At 57.4% G+C, this 25867-nt stretch overlaps 3 protein-coding genes across 9 annotated transcripts; 2 read left to right on the forward strand and 1 right to left on the reverse strand.

Moving 5' to 3' along the window:
* Positions 1 to 217: 217 nt before the first annotated feature.
* Positions 218 to 3909, forward strand: ACP5 (acid phosphatase 5, tartrate resistant). 2 transcript variants are annotated; one of them, XM_021705287.1, is made up of 6 exons: positions 218 to 379; positions 1514 to 1601; positions 1861 to 2121; positions 2326 to 2453; positions 2559 to 2904; positions 3305 to 3909. In XM_021705287.1, the coding sequence occupies exons 3-6, from the start codon at positions 1861 to 1863 to the stop codon at positions 3575 to 3577; spliced, it is 1008 nt and encodes a 335-aa protein (XP_021560962.1). In that variant the 5' UTR covers positions 218 to 379; positions 1514 to 1601; the 3' UTR covers positions 3578 to 3909. The 2 variants fall into 2 exon arrangements, with proteins under 2 accessions (XP_021560962.1, XP_021560963.1); XM_021705288.2 differs by lacking the exon at positions 218 to 379 and adding an exon at positions 413 to 580.
* A 5855-nt stretch (positions 3910 to 9764) lies between these two features.
* On the forward strand, positions 9765 to 15136 carry ELOF1 (elongation factor 1). 6 transcript variants are annotated; one of them, XM_021705001.1, is made up of 5 exons: positions 9809 to 9836; positions 10471 to 10519; positions 13549 to 13682; positions 13844 to 13914; positions 14225 to 15136. In XM_021705001.1, the coding sequence occupies exons 3-5, from the start codon at positions 13567 to 13569 to the stop codon at positions 14287 to 14289; spliced, it is 252 nt and encodes an 83-aa protein (XP_021560676.1). In that variant the 5' UTR covers positions 9809 to 9836; positions 10471 to 10519; positions 13549 to 13566; the 3' UTR covers positions 14290 to 15136. The 6 variants fall into 6 exon arrangements, with proteins under 6 accessions (XP_021560672.1, XP_021560674.1, XP_021560675.1 ...); XM_021704997.1 differs by lacking the exon at positions 10471 to 10519 and having other exon boundaries at positions 9765 to 9836; XM_021704999.1 differs by lacking the exon at positions 10471 to 10519 and having other exon boundaries at positions 9791 to 10056.
* A 2908-nt stretch (positions 15137 to 18044) lies between these two features.
* Positions 18045 to 24577, reverse strand: CNN1 (calponin 1). Its single transcript, XM_021705225.2, has 7 exons — positions 24424 to 24577; positions 22230 to 22351; positions 20053 to 20119; positions 19813 to 19950; positions 19527 to 19637; positions 18886 to 19032; positions 18045 to 18803 (listed from the first exon to the last, which is right to left on the reverse strand). Exons 1-7 carry the CDS (start codon positions 24484 to 24486, stop codon positions 18558 to 18560), a joined length of 894 nt encoding a protein of 297 aa, XP_021560900.1. The 5' UTR covers positions 24487 to 24577; the 3' UTR covers positions 18045 to 18557.
* Between the last annotated feature and the right edge of the window lie 1290 nt (positions 24578 to 25867).

Below are 25867 nucleotides of genomic sequence, written 5' to 3' on the forward strand. Positions count from 1 at the left end.
GAGACTCGGCCTGCGTGGGGGCAGAGGGAGGAACTCCGGTCTCTGAGCCCGGTCGCTGGCCTGAGCTGCAGCCCAATCGGCGCGCCTGGGCCGCCCCTCGGGTGCTGAACCCCATTTTACAGACGTGCCGCCCGCGCCCCGGAAGCGTGGCGGCGCTCAGCGGCCCAGCCGGATTCAGGGGCGTGGCGGCCGGGGCCCCGGGAGGCCGAGGCGCCCGCCCTCCCGGCCGGGGATCACCTGGGCCGGCCCCGGGCCCGCGGACCGGGCAGGAAGGCCGCGGCCTCCTGCAAGCCGAGCCGCCCGCCACCGGCAGCGCCCCACGCTCCTGCCGCCGCCCGCCCCCCCCGCCCCGCGACGCCGCCGGCCCCGCCGACGGCAGGTGAGACCCGTCCGGCGGGTGTGAACGCCGCGGGGGCCGCGGGGGAGGGGGCTCCGCCTGCCGGGGTGGCCCACTTCCTGTTTGTCCGCGCTGCGGAGGCGGGAGGCACAAACAGCCAGCCTGTGCTGGGTGACCCAGGGCAGGTCACCTCACTTCGCTGAGCCTCCGCATTGAAAGAGGGGCGCCCCCCATCGGCCCGTCGTGAGTGTGCAGGGAACGAGTCTGGAGTCAGGGCGGGCAGCAGGGACAGGGGCAGGTCCGACAGGGCACCAGTGCGGGGGGGCGGGGGGGGGTTGCCCACTGCCCAAGCGCCCACCTGCCCACTGCCCACTGCCCAAGCGCCCACCTGCCTACCTACTCTCAGGGGCAGCCGGCACTGGGAGGCCTGCAGGCAGTGTGAGGGTAAAAAATCAGTGGTCACGTGGGTGTCACCAGCTGCCCTCGCCTGGGTTCCTCCTGTGGGGAATGGGGGGTGGGGAGGAGGGGAAGGTGTGGGCAGGACTTCCTGGAAAAGGGAGACCCTGGTGTTTGGGGGAGGGAGGTGACCCTGGGACTCAAACCCGGATGTTGTCAAACACACAACTCACGTGAGACACAACACAGACCCACAACAGGACTCGGGCCACAACTCAGGGACACAAATCGATATCCCACAGAGTTCCACTGTAGAACCCAGGCAAATGTCACCGACACACCACGCGGGCCTTGCCAGGCTCCATGTGCGCATCTACAGGGACAAAGGACTCCCGGGCACACAACAGACATGTGACCCAGGCAGGCACGCTTGGCTACACACAGGAAACAGTGCAGACACACCCAGACACAGGCGGACAAACACGTCCTGGGAGTGCATGGACACACACGATGTGTCTGGCTGGGGCCCACAGATACAGCGACAGACACAGCACACACAGATAAACGGGTGCCTGGGGCCCACGACACAAACAAGCTCATGTGGACAAACACAGGCTGCGAGGGAAGGCACGGCTGCACTCACTCGGGGGCCAGACCCCCACCCGAATCCCGTGTCCAGCACTGGGGAACTCCAAAGCTCACATGACCCAAGGGGAGGGCTTCTGGAACAGTTTGCGGAGAAACTGCATCATCCTCACTAATGATCCATTTCCGCCCCAGGGAATAAAGGCTCAGTGACCGCCAGTTCTGCCCAGGAGCTAACCTGCCTCTCTGAGCCCCTGGCTGACTGGCTTGTGCCTCCCCCAGGGTGAGTGCTGGGTGTGGGATGAGGGCGGCCAGAAGGGGCCTGCACTGCCACCCTTCCCTGCCCCTGGACCGTGCCTACCCTCTGACCCTCCCAGCCGGCTCCTGCCCTGAAGTCCTGGGAATGAGGGCCCCACCCAGGGCTTCCCCCTGGGCCAGCCCTGTAGGGGGCTGTCTCCCCCTCTCTCAGGGCAGGGGTCTCAAGGGCCCGCTAACCATGCCTCAGCCCCGGGCCCTCCAGCTCCTGTCTCTCCCCGTCCCAGATGGACACACACACTGTGCTGCTCATCCTTCAAGCCTTGCTAGTGCTCCCCCTGGCTGACGGAGCCAACCCCGTCCTGCGCTTTGTGGCTCTGGGTGACTGGGGAGGAGTCCCCAATGCCCCGTTCTATACCGCCCGGGAGACGGCCAATGCCAAGGAGATTGCCAGGACCGTGCAGATCCTTGGCGCGGACTTCATCCTGTCCCTGGGGGACAATTTCTATTTCACTGGCGTGCAGGATGCCAACGACAAGAGGTTTCGGGTATGTGCCAGTGGGGTGGGGGACACGTGTGGAAAAGCCATTCGACCTTTGGACTCTGGAGAGGGCAGAGGGAAGCTGACACTTGTGGGTACCTAGAGCACTCCTTGTCTCCCTTGGCCCTGGACCCCTGGACTTGGTGGGAGCATCAGGGTAGCTGCTGGACCCTGGGGTTGGGGGGGGGCGTCTCCCTTCTGTGTGCCGCAGGAGACCTTCGAGGATGTGTTCTCTGCCTCCTCCCTCCGCAACGTGCCCTGGTACGTGCTGGCTGGCAACCACGACCACTTGGGGAACGTCTCGGCACAGATAGCCTACTCCAGGATCTCTCAGCGTTGGTGAGCCTGCCCCACGCCCTCCGCCACGCCTCACCCAGGTGGACAGAGAGGCCCCCCGGGGCCTGAGCCGAACCTGGGGCTCATCTGCCTCCGTCTCCCCCACAGGAACTTCCCCAGCCCTTACTACCGTCTGCGCTTCAAAGTCCCGCGGTCCAACGTGTCCGTGGCCATCTTCATGCTGGACACGGTGACGCTGTGTGGCAACTCAGATGACTTCCTGAGCCAGCAGCCCGAAAGGCCCCGTGACCCAGCGCTGGCCCGCACACAGCTGGCCTGGCTCAAGAAGCAGCTGGTGGCGGCCAAGGAGGACTACGTGCTGGTGGCCGGCCACTACCCTGTGTGGTCCATTGCCGAGCACGGGCCCACCCGCTGCCTGGTCAAGCAACTGATGCCACTTCTGGCCACGTACAAGGTCACCGCCTACCTGTGTGGCCATGACCACAACCTGCAGGTGAGGGGTCTGCGGGGGAGGGGAGGGCGGTCCCCAGCCCAGCCAACGGTGCCGCATGGGGATCCTCCTGCTGCTTGGGGGGGGGGGGGGGGGGGAGATCTCCCAAGTGTCCCTTAAGCTGTATGCTGTCTAACCAGGAAAACAGCCCAAAGTTTCTTAAAAGTCAGCATACTAGCCACCAGGGGCCAATTGCTTACTCAGTTCTCAGGCTGTGAAGTAGGATGGATACATTGCTACAGGCAAGGAAACTGAGGCCCGGAGGGGGTCTGGTCCTTTCCCAAGATGGCTCTGTGGTCAGGGACAGACCTGGCCCCGGACTCCAGACAGGCGGGCACAAAGCCGGTGGTCAGCCTCACCGAGGGGCTGGGGCCCCCACTGACCCAGCGCCCTCCGTGCACAGTACCTTCAGGATGAGAATGGCGTGGGCTACGTGCTGAGCGGGGCCGGAAACTTCATGGACCCTTCGAAAAAGCATCTGCGCAAGGTTCCCAACGGCTACCTGCGCTTCCACTACGGGGCCGAAGACTCGCTGGGTGGCTTTGCCTACGTGGAGATCAGCCCCAAAGAGATGAGCGTCACTTACATCGAAGCCTCGGGCAAGTCCCTCTTCAAGACCAGACTGCCAAGGCGAGCCAGGCCCGAGCACCCTCGAGTACACCAGTCTAAGGCCTGAGGCAGAGGGGCCTCCCTGCCAGGGGGTGGGTGGGCCCTGCTGGGACCCGTGCCCATGGGCAGGCTTTCTCAAGGGCCCGCCGGGGCCGCAGCAGAGCAGAGGGAGAACCACAGATGAGGAGCTGTGGTTCCAGGTGGCCCTTGTGACAAGGATGCTCACGTATGTGAAAGACACAGGGACACGTGTACCAGCCGGAGTGCTGTGCCCAGTAGCCGGGCTTGTCCAACCTGAGTTCCGGGCAATGGGGGGCAGGGAGGGAAAGCCTTCTCCTGAATCAAGCATCTTTCTGTCACTGCCGAATATTCAATAAAAGAATAGTTGCAGAGGCTGAACGCATGAGCTGAGTGTCTCTTTCGAAACTCCCTTTGCTGGCATGTCCCATCACCTGGGTCCCAGAGGGTCGGGTCTCTCCCACTCGCTGCTCTAAGCCTCCATCTCTCACCTGGCCTCAGGCATGGATGCGATTTTAAGGAAAGACCAAACAGAAAGAAGGGTTACCACTCCAATCAAGCCTTCCTCCTGCACGCCCAGCTCCCCAGGGGCACCCGCTGTCCCTCATTTTCTTTCCTGCCACAATCAATGCCCCCCCTTTCTTACACAACATGATATACACCACACAGTTCGGTGCATGCTCTTTCTGCTAACCACAACACAACTGTCCATGCAGAACATTCCTTTTTGTTCATCTCCATATGGAATTGGCAATGCAGTCATGTGGGTTGAAAATCTAAGGTTTATAGGCAAGTGAAATATCTCCTTCCCTCCCTGTTCTTCTGTCCCCCTCTCCTGGAAGGAAATAACTTTTTGTAAATGCCTTGTTTCCTTCCAGGGTTTCTCTATTCAAATAAAAGCATGCGTGAACTTGTTTTCTCCCCTCTCCCACGGATCTGCACCTTGCTTATCTGTTGTTTTCAAACCAACCGTATGGACGTGTCATTGACACATTTAAAGGGTGCAGTTCGCTGAGTTTTGACACAGTCACCCAGCCACAAACCCACCACTACCATCAAGATAAAAGCATTTCCCACAGTCCCAAAGGTTCACTTTGCACTTGGCTGTTGCTGTGTTATACCTGGAGATCTGCCCATCAGCTCTCAGGGGGAGCTTCTGGCTCTTTCTACAGCTACAGAGGCCCCGCCTGATCCCACTGTCTATCTAACTAGCCAGCCATCTACCGAGGGTTGTCTGAACTGCTTCCAATAATTTTGCTATCCTCAAACACTGCTGCAGTAAATAGCTCTATGCGTTCATTTCCTACCTGTACAGATACATTTGTAGGATAAATTGGATACATTCCCACAAGTAGGACTGCAATTCTTTTTTTTTTTTAATTTATTTTTATTTTTTTTCAAATATTTTATTTATTTATTTGAGGGAGAGAGTGAGAGAGCACAAGAGGGGGGAGCAGGAGAGGGAGAAGCCGACTCCCTGCTGAGCAGGTAGCCCGATGCGGGACTCGATCCCGGGACTCCAGGATCATGACCTGAGCCGAAGGCAGTCGCTTAACCAACTGAGCCACCCAGGCGCCCACGGACTGCAATTCTTTATGACAGCCATGGAGCTTCCACCTTATGTCCCTGGCTCCTGGCTGGGGCCCGCTGAAATCTTTTCCAATCCTTCCCTCTTATGTGTTCCCTGAACAGAGCTTTAGGGCGCCTGGGTGGCTCAGTCAGTTAAGTGTCTGCCTTCGGCTCAGATCATGGTCTTGGGGTCCTGGGATGGAGTTCCACATTGGGCTCCCTGCTCTGCAGGGAGTCTGCTTCTCCCTCTGCCCCTCCTCCCACTCGTTCTCTCAATCTCTTTCTCTCAAATAAATAAACAAAATCTTTAAACACACACACACACCTCCAGTGGATACCCCTGGGCCCATGTGCTTTTGTACATCTGTGCAAGTAGGTACATAGGAAAACTTTCAGAAGCAGAATTATGGCAGGGCCTGTTTCTTACAATAAATGCTGAAAGCAGAATGTGCATCCTGAGTCGAAAGCTGCAGAGAAGCCCAGTTCCCCTAGGGGGAGAGTTGAGTAACACCCACCCACACACCGCCTGAGCCAGCCAGGGAGAGGCAAGTCACAGAGACTGCTCCCTTGGCTCGCCCTCAACTGTCACTTCAGCTGCCACAGGGCAGGGACCCACTTGTGTGCCTCCAACTGAGTGAAGTCAGCTCCACTGAGTGAAATGAAGTAACAACTTGGACAAAATGCAACTGAGTTACTTCCAGGGAGAGGAACTGGCTGGAAGGGGCACCTTCCATTTGCTACTTGATAGAAGTTGATCTTGTTGCATTTGTTACAGATGCCCAGGTTCCTGTGAACGGGAAGCAAAGCTTTCTTACCAAAAATGCCAGCCCTGGGTTCCTTCCAGCTGATGTTTACCTGCCTGGCATGACTATCAGCCAAGCTCTATGCCAAAAAAACACCATCACATCTAATCCTGACCCATGAGGCAAGGGCCAGAATCATCCTTGCTTCTCTGAGGACTTTCGAGAAGCTCGACAGCTTAAGCGATGTGCCCAAGGTCATGCCAAGGAAGTGGCAGACCCTTTATCTTAACCACAACAGCAAGGCGGTTCACAGCTACCCAGCCTCTTCCCACTGACTCAGAGGCTCCGGGCAGGCAGGGAGCTGAATCAGAAGTCAGCCCAATGTCCCCGTTCACAGGGCCCAGAGCGTGGAATTAGCCCAATGTCCCTGTTCACAGGGCCCAGCACGTGGAAAGGAGAAGTGACACATCCAAGCTGACACAGGGAATGAGGGGCAGGGAGCCGGACTGTCAGCCAGGCCCCCTTCTCCACAATGACCAAGCCTTGTACCAGGCAGCTGTGGACCCAAGGAGAGCCAAAAAGAAGAAGGCAGGGCAGACACTCGCCCTCGGAAGGCTTCCGTCCAGCTCAGGGGACAGTGCTAGCTAGCACGCAGCCCCTGGTAGAAAGATGCCTTCTAGGGGCGCCTGGGTGGCTCAGTCGCTAAGCGTCTGCCTTCTGCTCAGGTCATGATCTCGGTCCTGGGATTGAGCCCCACATCGGGCTCCCTGCTCTGCGGGAAGCCTGCTTCTCCCTCTCCCACTCCCCCTGCTTGTGTTCCCTCTCTCTCTCTCTCTGTCAAATAAATAAATAAATAAATAATCTTAAAAAAAAAAAAAAGAAAGATGCCTTCTAAACGTCCCAGAACAAGATGGCAGACCTCCTCAAGGCCATTCACAGGCTCTCATCTCCTCTCACTCTCCCCAGGCAACCTCTAGTGATCCAACCATCATGGATATTCTCATCTCCCGCACTCCACTCCACTCCTCACCCCAGGTGCCGGGTCAGCAGTTTGTCCCGGAGGTCAGGCCCCACCCTCAACAACCTCGCAGGCCAAGAATCATAAATAATAAGGTGAGAGACCCGCCTTACAAAATGCACTGTCACCAAAACAACAGGACACGAGCTCAGAGAAAACATCCAGAGGAAATCCAGAAACAAATTCAAGAACACATGAGAATGTGATGCAGGTTGAAGGCAGCACTGTAATTTCACGGAAAGGTGTTATTTGCCTTGTTAATTTTCCCAGAAGACAGAGCCTGAGCCCTACTTCAGACCATTGACAAAAATTAAAACCCAGAGGGATCACATATTTTTAGTATAGAAATAAAACACCATAGGAGATGAAAACGAACATCCACACAAAGATCTGAATGAGACGGTTCAGACTAGCTCTACTCATAACTGCCCCAAACCGGAAACAACCCACATGTCCATCAACAGGTGCAAGGATAAACAAAGTGTGGTCCGTCCACACAATGGAATGCAACTCAGTGATAAAATGAAGTAAACTAATGATAGACACAACATGCACAAGTCTCAAACCGAGTAAGCTGAACAAAAGAAGCTAAACTCAAAAGACTATACATAATGTATGATTCTCTTCATAGGACTTTCTGAAAAATACAAAGCTATAGGAACTAAAAACAGATCAGTTGGTGCCAGGGGCTAGGGGCAGGGGCAGGGGCAGGAACTGACTACAACGAAACGTGAAGAAACTTTTCGGGGGGCTGGGGCACCTAAGTGGCTCAGTCGGATAAGCATCTGCCTTCAGTTCAGGTCACGATCTCAGGGTTCAGGTCAAGATCTCAGGGTCCTGGGTTCGAACCCCACGTCAGGCTCCCTGCTCAGCGGGGAGTCTGCTTCTTCCTCTTGCTCTCTCTCTCTCTGCACCTCCCCCTGCTCATGCTCTGTCTCTCTCTCTCTCAAATAAATAAATAAAATCTTTTTTAAAAAAGGAAACTTTTTGGGAGTGATAGATACATTCACTATCTTAATTGTGGTGAGGGTTTCATGGGTGTACACATAGGTCAAAACATGAAATTTCATAGTTTACAAGTGATTTATTGTCTGTCACTTATATCTCAATAAAGCTGGGAAGGAAGGAAGGAAGGAAGGAAGGAAGTGAGAGAGAGAGAAATAGAAAAAAATAGAATGAGAAAGAAAAGAAACAAACCTGGCAATCATGAGCAAATATAGGATTGTCCATATCCTATGGCCAAGTTGCAATATGAATTGTGTAGCTACTAAAAACAAAAGCTACTTGTATGTGTTTTGACTATTCAGTGTAAATAGCAAGTTGCAAGGTAATATATAGTATGATCCCATCCTGTGTGTGTACAAGTTTGTATCAGCACTGAAAGGGTCCCCTAGTCAGTTCCAAGGGTAACACTGCCCCCTAGGGGATACCTTGAAGATAGCTCAACTTAAAATACATGTCATTATAAATTATTTTCCTGAACACTCTAATGAAACAGCTCTTAACAAGGTCACCAGTGACCAAACACTTGCAGAGTCAACGGAGTTAATTCTCTTGCAACCACATGTGACATAGCTGACCACTCTCCCTCTCTTGAAATACCTTCTTCTGGAGGCTTCTGGGAAAGGACACTCGCCTCTCTCTCCTCCCTACCTCACCGGTCCACTCAGGCTCTTGCTGACTCCTTCTCCTACCATCTAAGGATGGGGTGCCCTGGCCTCCTTCTTAGTCCTCTTCTTTTGCTATACTTTGCCCCCCCCCACCCTGAAACGAGGTGACTTCCTCTGGCTCCAAGGCTTCAGATAACCCCCATAGGTGAATGACTCTCAAAATCACATCCAGATCCTTCAATCTGAACCCCAGACTCCACTTCCAATGGCCTGCCCCATACCTCTCTTTGCTTGTCTCAAAAATCATGGCTAGAACACAACCCTTGATTTCTCCTCCAAATCATCTCTCTGAGAGGCAGCACCCAGGGGCTCCAGACAGTGGGAATTGTCTTTGATCCCTTTCTCTCCTTCACTCCATCAGAAGTTCTGCAGGTGCTATCTCTGTGTAACTCCTGCTCAGTCTTCGATTTCAACCTCAGCGTCAGCCTCCCAGAGAAGCCTTCCCTAACCTCTCAGACTAGTTTGGCAGTCCCCTCCACCATCATACGCTCTGAGATCCACACATATTCCTCTGCTGCACTGAAGAGTGTAGTAATTGATCCTTTATGTTTATGTCCAGCTTCTTCCCTAAATTGTGGGATTCGTAGAGCCTTATTCCTTCCTCCCCCAACTCCAAAACAGTCCCTCACATGGCCCACAAAACTCCACCTGATCTGGTCCGTGTATGCCTATTCAACCTTTTCTATTATAATTTCAGCACTCAAGGTGGTCCGCGGACCAGCAGCATGGACGTCACCGGGAAATGCAGACTTTTAGACCGCACACCTGACCTAATGAATCAGACTTGAACTTTAAGAAGATCCTTAGGCTCCTATTGAAGTTTGAGAAGAGAGTCCGACAAGCTCCCCCATCACCGATTCAGCCGTACTGGTATTTGCAATCCCTTAGCACTGAAATATTTGAATGTGTCCGCAGTTGGGGAGATCCAGGTGGGCTGCGAGGGGGTGGGGCTTGAACTGGGAGAAAAGACAAGTGAAGATGCTGCGGCCAAGGGCAAGTCAGCCTTTCCAATGCTGGAAACTCCCAGCCACCACAGCTCCCGAAACGCGGTAACCGCCACTCACGGGAGCGCATCAGAAGCGGGGTGTGCACTACCACAGTCCAAAGCGCACGCGCCCTCGCGCAGGCGCACTACGACCCCGCCTCCCGGCCCGGTACGCGAGTACGCGGGTGCACTGGAGGAGGCGGGGCCTGCTTGCGGGGCGGTCCCGGCCTCGGGTGAGAAGAGGAGAGGGGTTTCCGCTTCCGGCGGAAGACGGAAGCCACTGTCTCCCGGGTGAACGAGGCCGTCGCGACGAGGGGAAGAGTGTAGGTGACGGTTCGCACCGGCGGGCGTTGGGGCTTGGCGTGAGTGGGCGATCTTCTACTTGGAGACGCTCACGGGGTCCAGGAGGAGGCGTCGAAGACCCCGGGTTTGGGGGGTGGCCTGCCGGGGAGCTTGGCTCCCCCGGACCCCAGCCCGCTAAGCGCGGCTGCTCGGTGGCCCGGCTCCCACGGGCGGACGGCGGGAGGCGTCGCCGAAACCTCGGTGAGCTTGGAGGGACCGCTCACTCGCCGCCGCGTGAGTCACGGCAGGGTTGGGGACCGATCCCTTTTCCGGGCCCCGTTGGCGCGCTTGGACTTAGGTCGCCACAGGAGTGGCTAAGGCCCCCGGAGCTTTGTGTACAGGCCAGACCCCTTTTCTGCTGTGGGGTTGGGGATGCAGCAGACGCCGGGTAAAATGAGATTCTGAGGCCCGTACCTTCTGATTCAAGAGACTTACTTATTCATTCAGCAGGTATTTACTGAGCGCTTAATGCATACCAGGCTCTACCCGAGCTGGGGATTCAGCAGTGGGCAAATCGTGCCTCCCACCCCGTTCCACTGGGGGCAGGTCTGAGATGAGTTTCAGAAATCTGCATTTTTTTGAGCACCACCCCCCACCCAGGTGATTCTGTTACAGGTGGTACCCAGGGCCAGTCTTTGGGGAAACAAAACACTGCCCTGAGCAGGTGAGACCATGGGCTGTAGAACTGACCACTCCTTTGGGGTCTGGCTGCTTTCCTCTGCTGCCCCATCTCGTACTCTTTCTCATTGTTCACTGGGCTTCAGCTGTACCAATCTTTCTCTTTCTGGAAAAAAAAAAGCTGCTTCTGCCTCAGAGCCTTTGCAGCTGCTGTTCCGTGAGCTGGACTATTTCACGTGGTTGCTTTCTCTCATCATCCAGGCCTCCACTTAAATGACTTTTACCCAGAGGGTCCTTCCCACCCCACTCTTATCTGAAGTAGCCCCACTCCGGAAGTATTCACTGGGCCCTGATTGATTAATCTCACAGCACTTACTGATAATTGAAATTGTTTCTCTTATTTAGTTGTTGAGGGTCTGTCTGCTTCTACTAGAGTAGAGGTTCCACCGGAGCAGACACTTTGCCTGCCTTGATTGCAGCATTACTGTGGTTAGTGAAGGGCCTGGCATTGGTTCATTCATTCATTCGGTAAACATTTGTTGCACGCCACCTCTGGGCCACCAGCAGTTCTAGGCTCTGGGGATCCAAAGAAAAGACAAATCCCTGCCACCACAGAATTTACTTTTGGAGGGAGGCGGGTGGGGAAGGAGATGCAGAGAGACCAATGAGGAGGCTGTGTGAGCATGACCAGGACTCCCGGACTCAGACCATGGTCTTGGCAAAAAGTGGGCAGATTCTGGATGTCTTTTAGAGGGAGGGCAGCAGGATCAGGATCAGATAAGGGGTGTGAGAGGGAGAGAAAGGAATCTAGGGTGAGTCCAAGGTTTTTGGATAGATGGATTTGTTATCTGCTGAGATGGGGAAGGCCGGAAAAGCCTCTTGAGGTGTCAGCAGCTTGGTTTGGAATGGGTTATGTTTAAACGTGTGTTAACATCAGGTGAAGGTGTAGCCGAGGCAGTAAAACGAGCCAGTCTATAGTTGAGAGGAGACACTGAGGATGGTGAAATCGGGAGGCATCAGTATGGAGGAGGCATTTGAAGCCCTGAGGCAGGGCGAGATCTCCACGGAGGTGAGTGCAAATGAAATGGAGCCCAAAGATTGAGCTTGTGGGCTCATGTACCATTAAGAGACTTCGGGGCTGGGGCTGGGGGCAACAGCAGAAACTGAAAGGCACCACCAGTGAGGCTGGGACAGAGTACGGGGTCCTGAGAGCTGCATGGGAAGGGTGGGACTAGGGACGAGTGTGTCCAGTGCCCTGAGGGGGGGTGAGCAGAATGGTGGGGAGGTAGAGGGAGAATGGGAGGAAATGAATCCAAGCAGTGAGGGCAGACAGCTCTACTAGAAAAGCCCACAGAATGAAAAGGTGGTTGTGTTTTTGTTTAGAAAGAGCCCCAGGCCTTGAGTGGTAGGAGGGACAGAGGGAGAGAGGAAGAGAATCCCAGGCCGACTCTGTGCTGAGTGCGCACAAAGTCCTACACAGGACTCGATCCCATGACCCTGAGATCATAACCTGAGCTGAAATCAAGAGTTAGATGCTCAACCCACTGAGACACCCAGGCACCCCACAAGGTGGTTGTTTTTAAGGATATATTTAATAACTGTGTTTGTTAATGATCTAGTGGAGAGAGAAAATGTGTTGTTGGGACCCAGGGGAGCATGGACATTCTTCCATAGCAAAGGAGGGAAGGCAGAATGGGGGGGCCTGAGGGCTTGTGGATGTTCTCTATGGACTACTTCTGTTTACTCAGAGAATTGGGAACACCCTAAGTTAAGAGTGAGGATGGTATGTAGAGAGCGATTGCGAAATATGAGTGAAATTCTGGTGTTTATTGTGGCAGGCTGCTGGCCTCCCATGTCAGGGCGGAATGATGCTAAAGCCACACAAGTGGGGGAGAGGGGGAGCGGCGAGAGGGGAGAGTGCCTTGGGAAGGCATTCCCAGGTCTGGTGATCGTTGAGCCCTGAGCACAGTGCCTGTCATGGGAGATATGCTCAGTTGTCGCCCCTGCTTCCAAGATGTCCCTCTGGTACTTGACCCCATCATTTCCCCAACATCTTGTTCTTCCTGTGCATTAGACATCAGAGAATGATGCCACCTTCTCCCCCATCCACCACCTTAGGAGTCATCCTGGACCCCTGCTTCTCTTGCCACACTCACGCCGCTGATTTGTCTCGGTCTCTCGGCCACTGCCATCCCTCCAGGTCCTGGTTCTGACTTCATGTGCATCCAGACCTCTGACCTGTTCTCCTCGATGCCTTAGAAAGGCAGAGATTTCATCCTTCCTCTCCCCACTGCCCCCAGGATCCATCCAAACCCCTCCCACCATCCCTGCTCCTTCCTTAGCCTGCCCCACACCCCTGCCTGTATGGTCCCCAAATGCTGGCCGGGGCCCTCAGACACCTGTCCTCAGGCTTGGTATGTGGCGTTTCTCTACTGGAGATGCTTGTCCCCTCTTCTCTGCCCAACAGCTCTTTATTTGTGGAGAGGCAGCCCAGGAGGCTCATCCGGAGGATCTGTCAAATTCCTTGAGTGTCATTGCTCCTGGGTGCTGCTTGCATGCCCTTTGACAAGAGGAGCAGCTGCTCCTAAAATCACCGGCTTCTGAGCACTTAGGCCCTGCCCAGGCCTGTGCAGCTGGGTCTGTCAGAGTCTCTCGTATCATCCTCATCAGGAACAGTGGCATCCTGTGTGGGTGCCGATGATGCATGGGCCGGGTCCTGTGCTCCGCACTTTACTTACCATGTGGCGTGGCAGCCCCACAAGACCCCTCTGAATAGCTTCATCTCTGTTTTACTAATAGGAAACCGAGGCACAGAGAGTTTAAGCCACCAGCGTGGGGTCACCCAGTAAGTGGAGGGCCAGGATTAGAGCTCAGGTTACCTGATGCCAGAGCGTGCTGCCATCCCCGCTGCCCGCAGTGGGCCTGGATTGTCCGCCCGCCTGGGGCCTGGGAGTCTCCTCCTTCGGGGGCGGAGCCTGAGGTGCCAGCCCCGCCTTCTTCCCAGCCTGCTTCCCAGAGCGTCAAGCCGGAGGGCTCTGTGGGTCCCCTTGAGTTGCTGACTTCTGCCCCCCCCAGGTTTGTCCTCCTACAGACATGGGGCGCAGAAAGTCGAAACGGAAGCCACCCCCCAAAAAGAAGATGACCGGCACCCTAGAGACCCAGTTCACCTGCCCATTCTGCAACCACGAGAAGTCTTGTGACGTAAAAATGTGAGTGGGGGACGGGGCTTCCTCTCTCCTCCCAAAGTCGGGAGCCAGCTTCCCTGCTCCCGCCATCCTCCTTTCTGCCCCAGCCTTCCCAGGTAGGGGGATCCTCACCCAGAGACACAGACTCCTTTGCTCACCAGTTCCCCCACCTCCTCCTGTTTCAGGGATCGTGCGCGCAACACAGGAGTCATCTCTTGTACCGTGTGCCTAGAGGAATTCCAGACACCCATCACATGTATCCTTGGGAAGCCGGGCTTTTTCCGGAAGGTGGGGTGGGAAGGGGAGGGCTGGGGGCAGTTAGGGCTCCCCTGCCCCGGGTGGGCTGCCCTGGGGCACCTGACCAGGAGCAGGGGGACTGGCCTCCAGTTTCTGCTCCTCTGGTCCTGCTGTTTGCCGTGGTGCAGGGCTGTGACTGCCCAGGGGAAGAGAGGTGCCACCTGCTGGCGTACGTAGGGTGTCGGGCGGGGACCTGGCTGACGCCGGTGAGAGGTGTGTACAGGGAAGGGGTCCAGTGCCACCAGTCGCCCTTGACCTCAGCGGCCCAGATCTGTCAGAACCAGTGGACGTGTACAGCGACTGGATAGATGCCTGCGAGGCCGCCAATCAGTAGCAATGCCGAGGACCCACTCCCCTGGCAGCGCCGCCTGCCGTGGACCTGCCCCGCTGGCTACCAGTCCAGAGACATTCCAGGGTCCAGGGTGTGGGTCCAGGGCCTTCACAGCCCTCTGCGTGTATGGAGTGGGTGTGGGTGTGAGTGTGAGTGTGTGCGGCCACAAGCGTGGCCATGGCAGTGTGCTTGTGGGAGCGGACTGGAGGTGAGGTGGGGTTGTTGCCCCCCCCCCCCCCGTCCCGGGGGAGGAGCCTGAAGTGCTTCACTTGGCTCTGAAAGCCTTTAAATTGCTTGCTCCTCCTCGGAGCCAGTGTCGTGACATTCTGGGCAAGGACAAGGCCAGCAGAGGCTGCCTCAGGCCTCCAGCCTCCTCACCCACCTCACCAGCACCTTGCCCACTTGAACTGGACTGCCCTCCCTCCTTCCCTGCCCTCCAAGGCCTGTGGCCTGAGATTCAGAGCCACGGTCCTGTAGCTCCCTTGGCTGAGCCCTGGCAGAACAGCCCCTTTTCATGTTTAGTTGCTTTTGTAGAGGAGGAGGGGCTGGGTCGGGGATATCTGTCACAGCCACAAGCCCTTAAATAAAGCAGCCGATGCAGACTCCTGCCTCTCTGTGATGTCCTGGGTTCTGGGTCAGGCCCAGGGGCTCAGTGAGGGAGAGGGGGAGACGGAGGCATTCGGAAGTGGCCTGGCGGGCCGTTGGAGATGGGGTTTGGTTAGTCCAAAATGTCCATTTTGTCCACGCAACAGGCATTCAGGGTGAAACCAGGGTAGTGCTGGGCCCAAGGAACATGGGTGAACCCACAGATGTCTGGCCAGGCATTTACAGGCACAACAAAATGGGGCCACTGGAGCCTGGGGTGGGATGGGGGGTTGGGGCAATCAGAGAAGGCTTCCGGGGGGGGGGGGGGGGCAGCCTAACGGAAGTAACATTCCAGGCCCACCCTGTCCCTCCTGTGAGGCGGGTGCCCCGGGCTCACAGTGACGAATTGGGCCAGAGATGGGAAGTCATTGGCCCGAGGTCCCAGAGCCAAAAGGCTGCAGAGCAGGGCCTTGAACCCAGGAGGCCTGGCTTCATAGCCCACGGTCTGCCTTCCTATGAGTCCAGGGTCCAGGCTAAGGGACCAGCTCATGGCTTCCTTTGGGGAGGAAGTGAGAACACTGTAGAAGATGAAGGGTCCATGAAAGGGACCTTTTTCCAGGGGTGATGAGGGGTCACTGAAGGCTGGAGGTGGGGCCAGATGCACGTGTGTGATACAATAAATAGTGGCCTTTGTCCCTAGTTCCTGGCACAGAGTTCCTCAAACCCTTGCAGTTTCCTGAATGATGGTGTCTTTTGTCACTCAAAGGCGCCCTTTTGATCACAACTGAGTTGATGCTGGTCACCAAAAGACGGCGTGATCACCGAGTGGGACCCTCAGGAACACCCACAACCTCTGAGGAAGAGAAAGGGGGGCTGCAGGTTAAGCTGTATAAAAACTTCAACACGATTTGATGAGCTCGGGCATGGTGAACCCGTGGAGCTGCTGGGAGAGGGGGGCACCTGGGGAGGGCATGGGAGCTCCGCGCCCCGTCCCCACACTTTGGCCCCGGGCACCTCTTCCATCTGGCTGTTGCTGATTTAAATTCTTTTCTAATAAACCTGTAATCTAATAAAATACAATGTTTCTCTGAGTTCTGTGAGCCGCTCTGGTAAATGAATCAAACCTGAGGAGGTGGTCGGGGGGGGATCCCGGATCTATTGCTGGTCGATCAGAAGCACAGGTGACAACCTGGACTTGGCAATGGGCCTGAAAGTGGAGGGACAGTCTCATGAGACTGAGCCCTTACCCTGTGGGATCTGATGCTGTCTCTAGGTCGTGTCGGAATGGAGTGAATTGCTTGGTGGTTTTGGAAAAAATGCCTCTGAACCTGGCTGATGCTGAACACCTGCACGTTGCATGATGCCCTCGGACAGTCTTGCAGTTACGGAGGTCCTGATGCTCTGACAGCCTGGGGCCGATCAGCACCTGTACCCGGCCTTGAGCCTGGGCACCGGGTGACCCGTGCTTTGCGTTCTTCCTTGATACAGCAGGAAGGATGATGGAACCTTCTGGGGCCATGCTGAGGCCGGAGGGGCCCAGCAGAGTGCCTGGGTTTGAGTGACTCTGGGACCCACCCAGGGCAGTAAGGGGTGTGAAAAGCCGAGGGAGGGAGATGCTGAGCTGGCTGGGAGCCTGGGCCACTAGGCCCAGCCGCTGGGTCCAGCATGTGCCCCCACCCAGGCCCACCCTGCCCCTGACATGCCCCTCCCTGGTGTTCCCACCCCCCCGCCAAAGTCCTAGGCAAGGTCCCCTGGCCCAGGCAGGAGCCAGTGGGTATGGGCAGAGCCTCGGACAGGCGCCTGGGTGGGGGGTGCCCTCGGGGGTCCAGCAGAAAGGGGACTCATTCCCCTGGCTTCCAGGGCCCGCCCACCCCAATTACACAGGCCAAGTGCTAATATGGTGCTGTTTTCCCGAGGAGGCAGGGCCCTGGGCCAGGCATGGATCCTCCTCAGCATAGCTTCCCCATGCCGGCATTGGGGGAGCAGGACCTACACTAGCCAGGCCAAGAGCGCCAGGAATCCCTTTTACAAGGCCCCAGGGGCTGTGTGCGTCTGCATGCGGGTCTTCCCGTGTCTGTCTCCGCGAGTCCCCATGTTCCAGCATCTCCCCTGCTTCGGGGAAGGAAGAGGAGAACATTGTTCTCTAACCCCCGCCGCCACCACCCCATCCTCTCCTTGGAACTCTGCAGGTGGTGGCTTCCAGGCAGGACGGCTGGGGCCCACATCACTCAGAGGACTGGGTCCCCTCGGAAATGTGGGGAGGTTGAGGCTGTCCACACATTCCTAGGGCTCTGGCCTGGCAGGCCAGGCTCAGGAATCAGCCCTAAGAAGAGGGCAGAGAGTGAGCCGGGCACACAGGGCAGCCGCGCCGGGCAGTCAGCTACTCACCGGCTCTGTGCCAGTCTTTAAAGGGCCATTGCTCTGGGCCCCCAAAGTGCCCATCCTCCTCCACTGCCTTGTCCCCTCCCACCTGCCCACAATCCACTCCAGGGCGGAAGGGGCCCAGCTGCCCACGGGGGCCTCCAGGACTCGGCTTGTCCATTCTCATCGGTCAGTGCCAAATGTCATCCCCCGTCCAGAGGCACGGTTTCATGTCAGCTTCCCCATGTCCCCAGGAGGGACGTGTCTTCATCTTCCTGATGGGAAAACAGGCCTAGGGAGGGCAAGTGAGTTGCCGCAGGTCACCCAGCCAGTGCGAAGCGGAACCGTGATTCACACCCCATGTAGCCCGTCTCAGTGCTCGGGCTTTTTCACCACAACCCCAGGCTTTCCAGAGGCAGGCAAGGGCCGAGCATGTGTGTGGGTATTGTGTATGCGGGCGAGGGTGTGTGTTGATGTGTCTTGAGTGGGAGCGTGTACCGCATGTGTATATCTGTGAAAGGGGAGTGTGTGTGTGTGTGTGTGTGTGCGCGCGCACGCCCAAGGCTGCAGAGTATGCGCACGCCATCCACACACAGTGGTGCGTGTGTGCGGCTTTTGTGTGTGAGCGCGTGGCTGTCCTGGGCCCAGCCGCGCGGCCGCGGGCTCCGTGTGTGTGTCTCACGGCGTGTGTGAGTGTGTGCGCCGCCGTGTCCGTGGGAGATGGAGCGGGTCCGAGCAAGGCTCTTGGCACGTGAGCCGGAGCCACGCAGGCTCCGGGACAGAGCAGCCCCGAGACGATGATTTTACAGCTGTTTATTGTGCTCCAGTGAAATAGAAAAAGAAAGTGCTTGCATTACAAACGCCGCTGTCACATCCACATTTTATGCCAGTCGCTGCAAACCAAACCGCGTGTGTCCGCTGCGCCTCTGGGCATGCAGTTTGCTCCCACTGCGGGGATGGGGTGGGGGCGGGCCGAGCCTGGGCTCTGGGGGCTTTGCTGGGGGGGACTTCTTGCCCTGCGGGGACCCACCTGTGAGGGAGTGGGGGACAGCTGGGGTAGCTTTGCTCAGTGCGTCCTTTGGGTGCTGTTGGGCACACCCGGCTCGATGTTGGATCCTGCGGCGCTCCAGGGAGGAGGGCCCCCTTCCCCCTGATACACACGCCCCCCCCCAGTCTGCCCCCCCCCAACGCTAACCCTGTAGGCAGGTGCCAGGGGGCTGGAGGACGCCATGCAGGGGGAGGGGGTCGGCGGGGCCAGCTCGGCCATGCCGAGAGCAGCAGCTAGCCTCCGGGGGGGGGGGAAGGCGGGGGGGGGGCCCAGGGCCCTAGGCAGAGTTGTAGTAGTTGTGCGCGTGGTGGTTGTGGGCGGGCTCGCCCAGCTCCGGGTACTCGGGCGTCAGGCAGTACTTGGGGTCATAGACCTGGCGCGGCAGCCCATACACTGTCATGCCCCTCTGTGAGGCCCCCTTGTTGCTGCCCATCTGCAGGCTGACGTTGAGTGTGTCACAGTGCTCCATGCCCAGCCCTGGCTCGAAGATCTGTCGCTTGGTCCCGGGTGCAGTCATGCCGGCCTGCAGAGGGCACAGCGGTCAGACCCTGGGGACGGCGGAGGGCAGGGGCCCCACCGGCCCCACCCCACGACCCCCCACATACCTGGCTGGCTCCCTTGTTGGTGCCCATCTGCAGGCTGATGGTGGCCTGGTCCAGGGGCTGGTCCGTGCCCAGCTTGGGGTCGTAGAGGTGACGCCGGGTGCCATAGGCCGTCATGCCCTGCTGGCTGGCAAACTTGTTGGTGCCCATCTAGGAAGCCAGAAGGAGAATCATCCCAAGGGTCACAGAGCCTCTCCACAGGCACAGCACGGGACATAGCATGTCAACGCACACTTGCATGGACCTCTAACGAGCCACTGCATCCACTCTCGGGCTCCGGACTGGAAACAGGCCCAGAGAAGGCATGTCCCATAACCTGTAAGTGGCTCAGACCACTGGCGCCTGACTTCCAGGGTTCAAGCCCCAGCCAGGCCACCTATCACCTGGGCAGCCCCGGCAAGTGAGCTAGCCTCTCCAGGCCCCCGTTTCCTCATCTGCATAAAGGGTGCAATGATAACCCCTTAGGGCTGCTGGAGGAGTGAGTTAGGGTATGGAAAATGGCAAGCACAGTGCCTGCCATACATGTGAGCTAAAGCCAAATATCCTGTGCCCCAAAGCCCGCAGGGACCTGGGTGCCCTCCTGGCCTCCTCAACCTCCCGGCTCAGCTCAGCAGCAAGACCCCCAGGTGAGGAAGGGCCAGTACCTGCAGCCCGATGATGTTCCGCCCTTCTCTTAGCTTCTCTGGCTCAAATTTCCGTTCCTGCTTCTCTGCATACTTCACCCCTACGTTCACCTTACTCCCTTTCGTCTTGGCCTGGGGAGGGCAAAGGGAGCAGGGGGCTGACAAGGGAGCCTCCAGGCCACATTGTCCCCTCCTGGTACCTGCTCTCCCCCTCCCACCCACACTGGGCTGGGCCCCACTCGCAGCCCAGACCCTCCAAAGCCACCCCCACCACGGGCCCACGCCCCGACCCTTCGGCCACACTCACCATGCTGGCCAGGGCCAGGAGGGTGGACTGCACCTGGGTGTGGTTGGTGTTCTCAAACAGGTCGTTGGCCTCAAAAATGTCGTGGGGCTTCACCCCATACTTGGTGATGGCCTTGATGAAGTTGCCGATGTTTTCCAGCTAGAGGGCAGCAGGTGGTGGTCAGTGGAGGATGAGCAGGGTGGGGGGCTGAGGGGCTGTGGGCCAGGGGTTGAAAGAGCTAAAAACAGAGCCTGGTCTCACCTGGTGCCAATTTTGGGTCGACTCATTGACCTTCTTCACGGAGCCTGGCTGGAGCTTATTGATGAACCTACAAGGGGTCAGGGAGGGCAGTGAGAAAGGTGAGCCCCCCCTCCATACCCATGCCCAACCCAGTGGGAAAAGGGGTCAGGATGATAGCCAGTGGGCGATTTTGCCGTTCCCTACTACAACCAGCCCAGCTGCAGCCCCGCTGATCCACTCCGCACACGCAGGCAGGACTGCGATGGCAAACTAACCTCTCAGGAGCTGGGCTCGGGTCTCCAGCAGAAACTCCCCTCATCCCTGCTATGCAGGGGTCTCCTGCTGCGCCACCACCAACCCCACCCCCGCCGCCGTCCCTGGTGAACACATTTCCATCTCCCGGCCTTTAGGGGGAGCCTGCACTGTGGAGAGCCCGCAGCTCAGGCCTCCGACTTCCCTTCTCTGGCCACACTCACCGCCATGATCTCCTCCAGTCTCTCGCCCTTCAATGCCACTGGTACACCAAAAACTCGCCACTACTTCCCTGCAGCCAGGCCTCTCACTCCCCAATCCAGCGCCCTACCTGGCATCTTGAATCAAATGCACCCCACCCCAGACTCCAGACACCCACTTCCCCCAACTCAACTCCCTCCATCCTCCCAGGCTCAGGAAACACACCCTCCCAGGTGCTCAGGCAAAGCCCTCAGATTTGCTCTTGACTCTCCCATCCCTTTCTCCCATTCCCACACGCAACCGCTCAGCACGTCCGCTGGCTCTGCCTTCTGGAGATACTCAGAAGCCTGTGGCTCCTTGCCACCTCCGCCCTGCTCTGAGCTGCACCTGTCTCTCTCCTGGGCTCTTGCAGGGGCCTCCTGTGGCACCCAGCTTCCACCTTGTCCCCTGCAGACCCTCGTAGCTAGAATGGCCTTTTCAAAATAATTCCAGTTACTCCCCAGCTCAAAACTGCCCCATGGTTTCCCTTCAGAATACAGATCCTAATCCTTTAGCAAGACTAAACGGCCCTACATCATCTGGCCCCCAGCTAACTTCACTTCCCATAATCTCTCCTCGCTGTTCCTTCAACACACTGTGCTTGCTCCTACCCCAGGGCCTTTGCACCACTGTTCCCCCCACCCCCCACCCCCCGCCTGGCCCACTCTTTCCTCAGATGCCCTCCCAACTCCCTCACTCACTTCATCCAAGATTCTGCTCAAATGCCACCTCTTCTGAAAGACCTCCAGACCATTCTGTACAAAGCAGCAACCCAAAAAGGGATTATTTCATTGATTTGATCTCCTCAACTAGGACTCAAGCTCTGTGTGAGCTCGGAGGTAAGTCTGTTTTGTTCACTATCCCCAGTGCCTAGACCTGGCACACAGTAGGTGTTCCATAAATTCTTGGCGCATGAATGACTGAATGGGTGGGTGGTTCTGCGCTCTTTAATGCCCGAGCAACCCTGTCTGAGCTGAAACACCAAAATGTCCCCCTATTCCTTATTCCCACTGGATATGGTAGAATAAGATCCCTCCACCATGCCACCTTTCCAGCACCTAGACCTTGGTAAGGCTGCACCTTCGGGAAGCTTCCCAAGGTCACTCTTTGGCCATCACAGTCACCCTGCCCTGGGTGAGACTCAGAGATACAAACAGGACCCCACTGGGCTCAGGGCCCTATCCAGCATTAGCGTCGCTGTGGAATCTGGAACCAGGGCTTGGGAGCTGCGTGGATTTTCATTCCTCTCAGTGATTTAAGTTCTGAGAAGAGTAGAAAATCAGGGCCTACTTAAATTACTGTGGCGTAACTCTCATGTCACCAAGCCAGTGATGAACGGCCATTGTTGCCTATTGATTTTAGCTGTTCCTTGAACACAGTATGCTTGGAACTCTTTCTTGGAACCTCTCTTTCTTGGAACTCTGGAGGCCATAAATAGGCCTGCCCTGTCTGCATGGTGGTTAAACCTAGATTCTGGTCATTTCTGTTGGAACAGCTTGGGACTCTGGGCGATGTGTTTTACTTAACTGAGCCTCCTTTTTCTTTCCTGTTAAATGGGCACAATGATGCTTTGCCACCGCTCTTTCAAGGTCTCAGCTATAAAGTACCTAACCCAGTTCTGAGCTCATAGTTGTTTGAGGGGTTGAGGGGGTAGGGATTAATGTCCAGGTTGGGGGGCAGCCCAAGGCAGTGTAGGGTCCACTCACTCGCAAAGAATGATGCCATCTTTGAGGCCATCCATGAAGTTGTTCCCAATGCGGCGCCCTGTCACCCCCTCGATCCACTCTCGAAGCTCCTGCTCCCGCTGGTGGTCATACTTCTGGGCCAGCTGGGGGTGGGGGACACAGAGAAGGTGGTAAGGACGCAGTGGGGAGCAGAGTTAACTCTCCGGACCCAGTTGGAGGTTCCCTAAGCCCGATCTTCCTCATCCCTTCCCAACTAAGGCAATTCTGCCCCAGCATCCATGGGGGGGGGCTGAAGTGGGCCAAGGGCCAGGGCCGAGGTGGCACCTGCCCAGGGGGCCATTCCGGACATTCTGAGGTTTGGCACCAGAGAATGCAGACAAGGGGGGTTTGGAGAGCAGGGTACTCAGAGCTGGGGGGCGGTGCCTGGCCTCTTGGTCCCCGCCTCCAGGCCAAACTTGGGGCTTAGCTTCCCCTGGCCCTGCCCCCCAACCCCCTGCTGGAAGCCTGGGCGCCTCAGGCAGGGGAGGAAGAACCCTAAGGAGGTGGCTCTGAGTACTGCCTTGCAGGGGACTGTTCTGTCTTGCATGTCCCTCTGCCTCAGTGTCTCTCCAGGTCCTATCCCCTGGGCTCCGGCTCTGGCTGGAGGCTCCGGGGGCTTGTCTTTGTCTTACTCCTGGCCCCACGCATGCACGGCTGTATTTCTCTCTCTCTCTCTCTCCCCATCCCCTTGCCCTCTGTCTCTCCCCAGCTCTGTCTTTCCTTGGCCCTGTCTTCCTGTCCCCATCTCTCCGTGCCTGGTTGGGGGTGGGGCTCCTGGCCCGTCCATCTCTGCCTCCCCAGTCGCTCTGGTCTCCGACTCCAGGTTCTCTGCCTCTGGTGGTGGTTGCGGGGGCTCATCTGTCTCCTCTCCCTGCCTCTCCATCCCAGTCTCCGTCTTGTCTGGCTCCTGGCTCACCCTCCCCATCCATCCCTCTCGGGATGGAGCCCAAGTCTCGGGCTCCCAGAATCTCTGTCTGCGACTCTCGCCCTCTTTCCCCACTCCCCACCCTGCCTCCTCCGTTTCTCCAGAACCCTCCGCCCCAGCCCAGTCAGGCTTCCAAGACTCTGGGGGACGGAGCTGCCCCTTCTCCTGGGGGGGGGGGGGTGAGGAGGAGGTGGGAGGGGGCGGCCCCTCACCTGGCCCCGGCCCTGCCGCCCCCCTCCCCACCAGCCCGGCTTTATAAAGCGAACCGGCCCTTATATAGCGCGGCCCCGCGGGCCGGGCTCCCCGAGGCCGCCTTATATGGCGCTGCGGCTTCGCGCGGCTCTGGGGCCGGCGCCGGGGGGGAGGGGGGCCGCGCTGGGATCCCGCCCGGCCCGAGCACCCGCCCCCAGCCAGCCCCCTCCTCCAGCGGCGAGGATCCCCCGGCCCAGGATCCAATCCCAGCTCCCCACTTCCTCGCTGTACGCTGGGAAAAGCCACCCCGGGCCTCAATGTTCTCCTCTGTCAAATGGGGCGCTGGGACTCCGGGCAACGCTCAGGGGAGCATTCCAGTGAGTTAGAGGTTCACTGCCCTGGAGAAGCTGAACCCCATTCCCGGGTGTGTGTGTTTCAGGGGGATGAGGCCAGGATCCTAGTTCTGCAGCTCCTTTAAGTAGAACCCAAGCTACTCGCCTCTCCTCTCTGAACCTCAGTTTACCCATCCATAGCATGAAGGTGATATCTGGATGTTTTCCCAGCTCAAAATTAGGAGATCCCTGCCATGTCCCTAATGCTCACTCTCTGACCTCCCCAGCTGTCTCCCTCTCCCTTCAGGATCTCCCACACTATCTGGGCCTCACTTCCCCAGAATTCCAGCTCTCAAGTAGTCCCCAGTTTCTTTTTGAGATGGGGGTGTGTGTGAGGAAAATCAAATCCTTTCCCAGCGCCCCAGGAACACAAAAGGAACAGGGGGCAGGTTAACAGGAGACTCTGAACAAGGGGGGATCTTTACAAGGGACCGACCACCTCAGTTTACCTGTGGTTGCCTGCATGCCCTCCATTTTACCCGCCCCCCAACAGTAGCTGAGGGCTCTGGGATGCTCTGGTTGGGGAGTAAGGCGGTCCCTACCCTGTATCTGTCCTTTTTCCCCTCTCTGGTTCCAAGTCACATGGGCTAGGCAAGAGGGGGTCCAGGGAACCCCAAGAGCGGAGCCTCTGACCTGCCAGGGTGTGTGGGCCAAGCGGGGGCCCTACCTTGTTCTTGACCTCAGCCGACAAGCCATAGGCGGGGCCCCGGTTGAAGTGAGCAGAGGACATGCCGCTGGTGGTGGGCCGCGGTAGCAGTAGCTCTGAGGACCCTCTGAGGACCCGACCGAGGCAGCTGCTAAGGCTCCGTCTGCAAACTCTTCCCTCCTCACACGTTTTTGAAGCTCTGGAGGCGGCCCGGGCCTCTTCCAAGGTCGTCCCATTGGCTGCAGGGGCCTGCCAAGGGGCGGGGCACCCCCACCTCGGCCATCCTCCCCTCCCCCCCCCCCCCCCCCCCCCCCGTGATGTCAGGGCCTTGGTATTGGGAGCTGATTGTGTCATTGTTTCCACCTAGGGGGGCGGCCTGGGTTATTATTTGGGGTGGGGGGGGCTTGGTCATGGGAGATGAAGATTTCCCCATCCTTGCCGGCCCTCCACTGTTCGTTGGACCTCTGGCTGGGCCTCCTGGTTTCTTTGTGTCTGTCACTGAGGCCATCTCTCCTTGTCTCTGAGGTCATCTCTCTGCAGCCCATGGTAGCTTAGTGAGCACCACCCTGGGTTTAACTCCAGACACCAACAGTCTCTAAGTGGGCCTCTGTTGCCACAACTGTAAAATGGGCTAATGGATGGTGCATGCCCAGTGGGCAGTGCCTGGCACAGGGAAGGACTCAGGATAATTGCAATATTTCCAATGAGCATCTGGCACCCTACTTCTGTCCCCTCCAGTCCCTCATAAGGATCTGGGGGAGCAGAGATCCTGGATGTTACCCTCTCCACTACCTGTGTTTGCCATGGAGCGGCTGTGTTAGCAGGTTCCAGGCCATGGACACCCCTGTGTTTCCCCGTTCCAGCCAAGGCGGCCTGGAGGGAACACCTGCAAACAGCCCCATCTGGCCAGATCTCATCCCTGGATGACATGACCACATCATGCCACATATGTCAAGGTGATGTTAGTGACATTTGGATGACATGTCAGCAACCTGCCATATACTGATGATACCTCAAGGACGTGCAATTTGCTGGCCACATGCTAAGGACACGGCTGTGACATGCTAATATGACAGCCACCCCTCCTGTCAGGCCCTGTTACAAGTACTGTACGTGTATCAACTCATGCTTCAAAACAACCTCAGAAACGGATGCTGTTATTATGCACACTTTACGGATGGGGAAACTGAGGCACGGGATGTGGAATCCCTTTCCGACTGTCACATGCGTCAGTGGCAGAGCGGAATTTGAAGCCAGGCCCCTGTGCCTAATGCTACCAGGCTGTCAGGGTTCCTCACCCCCAGCACTGTCGACATCAAGGCTGGATAATTCTTCCTGGCTGGAGTCTCTGCTGGGCCTCCTCGGACTTTAAGCAGCATCTCCAGCCTCTATCTACTAGGTGCCTAAAGCACTCCCTTAGTCTCGCCAAACAGAAATTTCTCCAGACATTGCCAAATGTCCCTGG

The sequence above is a fragment of the Neomonachus schauinslandi genome, chromosome 1, assembly GCF_002201575.2.
Source record: "Neomonachus schauinslandi chromosome 1, ASM220157v2, whole genome shotgun sequence".
NCBI lineage: Eukaryota > Metazoa > Chordata > Mammalia > Carnivora > Phocidae > Neomonachus > Neomonachus schauinslandi.